The sequence below is a fragment of the Monopterus albus genome, unplaced genomic scaffold (assembly GCF_001952655.1).
Source record: "Monopterus albus unplaced genomic scaffold, M_albus_1.0 scaffold118.1, whole genome shotgun sequence".
Taxonomy (NCBI): domain Eukaryota; kingdom Metazoa; phylum Chordata; class Actinopteri; order Synbranchiformes; family Synbranchidae; genus Monopterus; species Monopterus albus.
This window is the reverse complement of record NW_018127998.1, coordinates 320,871-323,626: the sequence shown is the minus strand read 5'-3', so window position 1 is coordinate 323,626 and position 2,756 is coordinate 320,871. Positions and strand designations below refer to the sequence as shown.

The 2,756-nt window shown below is 37.4% G+C and overlaps 1 protein-coding gene across 1 annotated transcript in view; it reads right to left on the bottom strand.

The window, feature by feature from the left end:
• Nucleotides 1–1,039: 1,039 nt before the first annotated feature.
• LOC109966741 (chitinase-3-like protein 1) overlaps nucleotides 1,040–2,756 on the bottom strand; it is a 5,790-nt gene continuing 4,073 nt past the window's right edge. The window contains exon 9 of the mRNA XM_020611851.1: nucleotides 1,040–1,198. Coding sequence (XP_020467507.1) covers nucleotides 1,040–1,198 — 159 coding nt within the window. The remainder of the gene's footprint in view (nucleotides 1,199–2,756) is intronic.

Below are 2,756 nucleotides of genomic sequence, written 5' to 3'. Positions count from 1 at the left end.
GGGCAGTATTGGATGGTGGCTGTTTCATTGGCACAGTGGTAAAAGGAATGCGAGTCATCAGGGTTGGCGTGAATCCCATTGCTTTTTCCTTTACAAGGTGTTGTCATAGTTTCTCCAGATTGGGTTGTTTTAAATCTTGTGGCTATTGGACTGGTAGTTGTGGATTTAGTAATGGTTGTACAGCATTTGCAGCTTTCATTAAAGATCAAACCCTCTGGGCAGTATTGGATGGTGGCTGTTTCATTGGCACAATGGTAAAAGGAATGCGAGTCATCAGGGTTGGCGTGAATCCCATTGCTTTTTCCTATACAAGGTGTTGTCATAGTTTCTCCAGATTGGGTTGTTTTAAATCTTGTGGCTATTGGAGTGGTAGTTGTGGATTTAGTAATGGTTGTACAGCATTTGCAGCTTTCATTAAAGATCAAACCCTCTGGGCAGTATTGGATGGTGGCTGTTTCATTGGCACAGTGGTAAAAGGAATGCGAGTCATCAGGGTTGGCGTGAATCCCATTGCTTTTTCCTTTACAAGGTGTTGTCATAGTTTCTCCAGATTGGGTTGTTTTAAATCTTGTGGCTATTGGAGTGGTAGTTGTCGATTTAGTAATGGCTGTACAGCATTTGCAGCTTTCATTAAAGATCAAACCCTCGGGGCAGTATTGGATGGTGGCTGTTTCATTGGCACACTGATAAAAAGAATTTGAATCATCAGGGTTGGCATGAATCCCATTGCTCTTTCCATTACAGGGTTCTCCAATAGTTTCTCCAGATTTGTTTATTTTACTTGTTTTTGGAGGTATGGGAGTTATCTTATTGTTTGGAAAACCTGAGAAGAAATTAAAGGAATATCAATTTTTTTTTTGTGTGCCTTGAACTTTCTTGACCCTCACATCATATACATTGACAGATGAGGTTGTTAATTAAAAAGTACTGATTGTCCCTTTTGCATTATTAAATGTAGAAAACAAATGTTGATTAAATTAATGCTGGTGATATTAACTAAAAATAAAATTAATAAATAAATTAACTAGAATAGGACTGACTAGACTCTTTTGACATTTTGTTTACCTGAATCCAAGAGGGAATGAAGGTGGTTAATGATGGGGGTTTTGCCTTGTTTACAGAACTGTCCAGTAAAGTCATCCAGGTCCAGAGACCAGACAGTGATTCCTCCAATGTTGTTTTTTTTAAGGTAACTGACCTGAGAAGATGATGAAACCAATTTTAAAGGTAAAGTTATGTTAACAGAATAATATGCATTAAATTGGATAAATAAAGGCCATTAGTATGTGTTAAAAAGTTTTAATTTCCATTTTAAGAGGTATTCAATTTTGTAGCCATTTTCCTATGTGAATATCATATTGATGTAAAAAAGAGTATGTAAACTAACAGTTTGTGTAAATCTATGTTTTTATTACATAACTGAATTGCTTCTCAAATTCTTCACAGACATGTCAGTGACCTGTGCCCAGTCAAATCCATGCTATATTTGATGACATCTGAAAAGTTCAAATTTTTTGCGCGCTCTTGAGCCCACTGACTGCCGTCAACATGGATGTCAATTAAACAAGACCTTCAATGTTACGCTGATTGGAAACTAACAAACGTACATTCTTGGCACATTCTTGGGCAAGTGGATGAAGTTGATTCATGGCCCATCAGTGGGAACAGCCTGCAGGACTACTGTCTGTGTATATAAAATGAGTCATTTTATCTTCAGTGGGGATCAATGCTAACTGGTCCTTTAAGTACCGTGCTAGTCACAAATCTATTATGAGATACAAACAGCAGCTGTTGATCACGAATCTCTGTACTAAATCAGCTACACAAACCACACCACTACTCGGTACCATTGCTGAAGCTAATATGATGGCCACCACTTCTTCTGCTGAGAGTGAAGATAAGCGCTACACCAGTGCTGTGTGCAGACGTTCTGTTGTGTCTCGATACAAAGGTAGGCTAGCAATTATTTTAAATAGCTAGTTGGAAGTAGCCAGAGTACCTGGATGTAAAAACACTAGTGTAAAAATGAGATCTTTGCAGTGTTTGTTACCACTTGTAAAAATGAGATCTTTGCAGTGTTTGTTTGTTACCACTTCTAACTTGTTTCACTTATAAGTTCATATTATAAATTTGCTTAAGGAAATTTGAACAGCACAAAACACTTTAATTTCTACAATAATTTTATTTAACTTTCATCTTACTAGCATACAGTATTTAATATACAATGACTAGCAAAACTACTGAAACAATCATCATAACAAAACTAACTTTTTTCTCAACACCTTATTAGTTATGTAAGCTTATTATTGTCACCTAAAAACGATTGATTATCTTAACTTAAATCTGAAAAACTGTTGGAACTCAAATCAGTTGAACTGAAGTAAACACCATGAATCTTGATATTGACATCCTTGGCATTTATGAGGAAGCCTCACTGTTTGTTTTTTATTTTATATTACCATTATCAACATTCAAAGTTCACACAAGTAGATACTGTATATTGAAATTAATCTTTTTTAAGACTGTGTGCAAGGGCAGCACGGAGGCACGGTGGTTAGCCTGTTGCCTCACAGTGAGAAGGTTGTGGGTTCAAGACCTTTCTGTGTGGAGTTTGCATGCTCTCCCCATGCTTGCGTGGGTTCTCTCTGGGTACTCCGGCTTCCTCCCACTGTCCCAAGGATATGTGCCTTAGGTTGATTGATGGCTCTAAATTGCCTGTAGGAATGTATGTGTGTGTGTGTGTGTGTGTGTGTGTG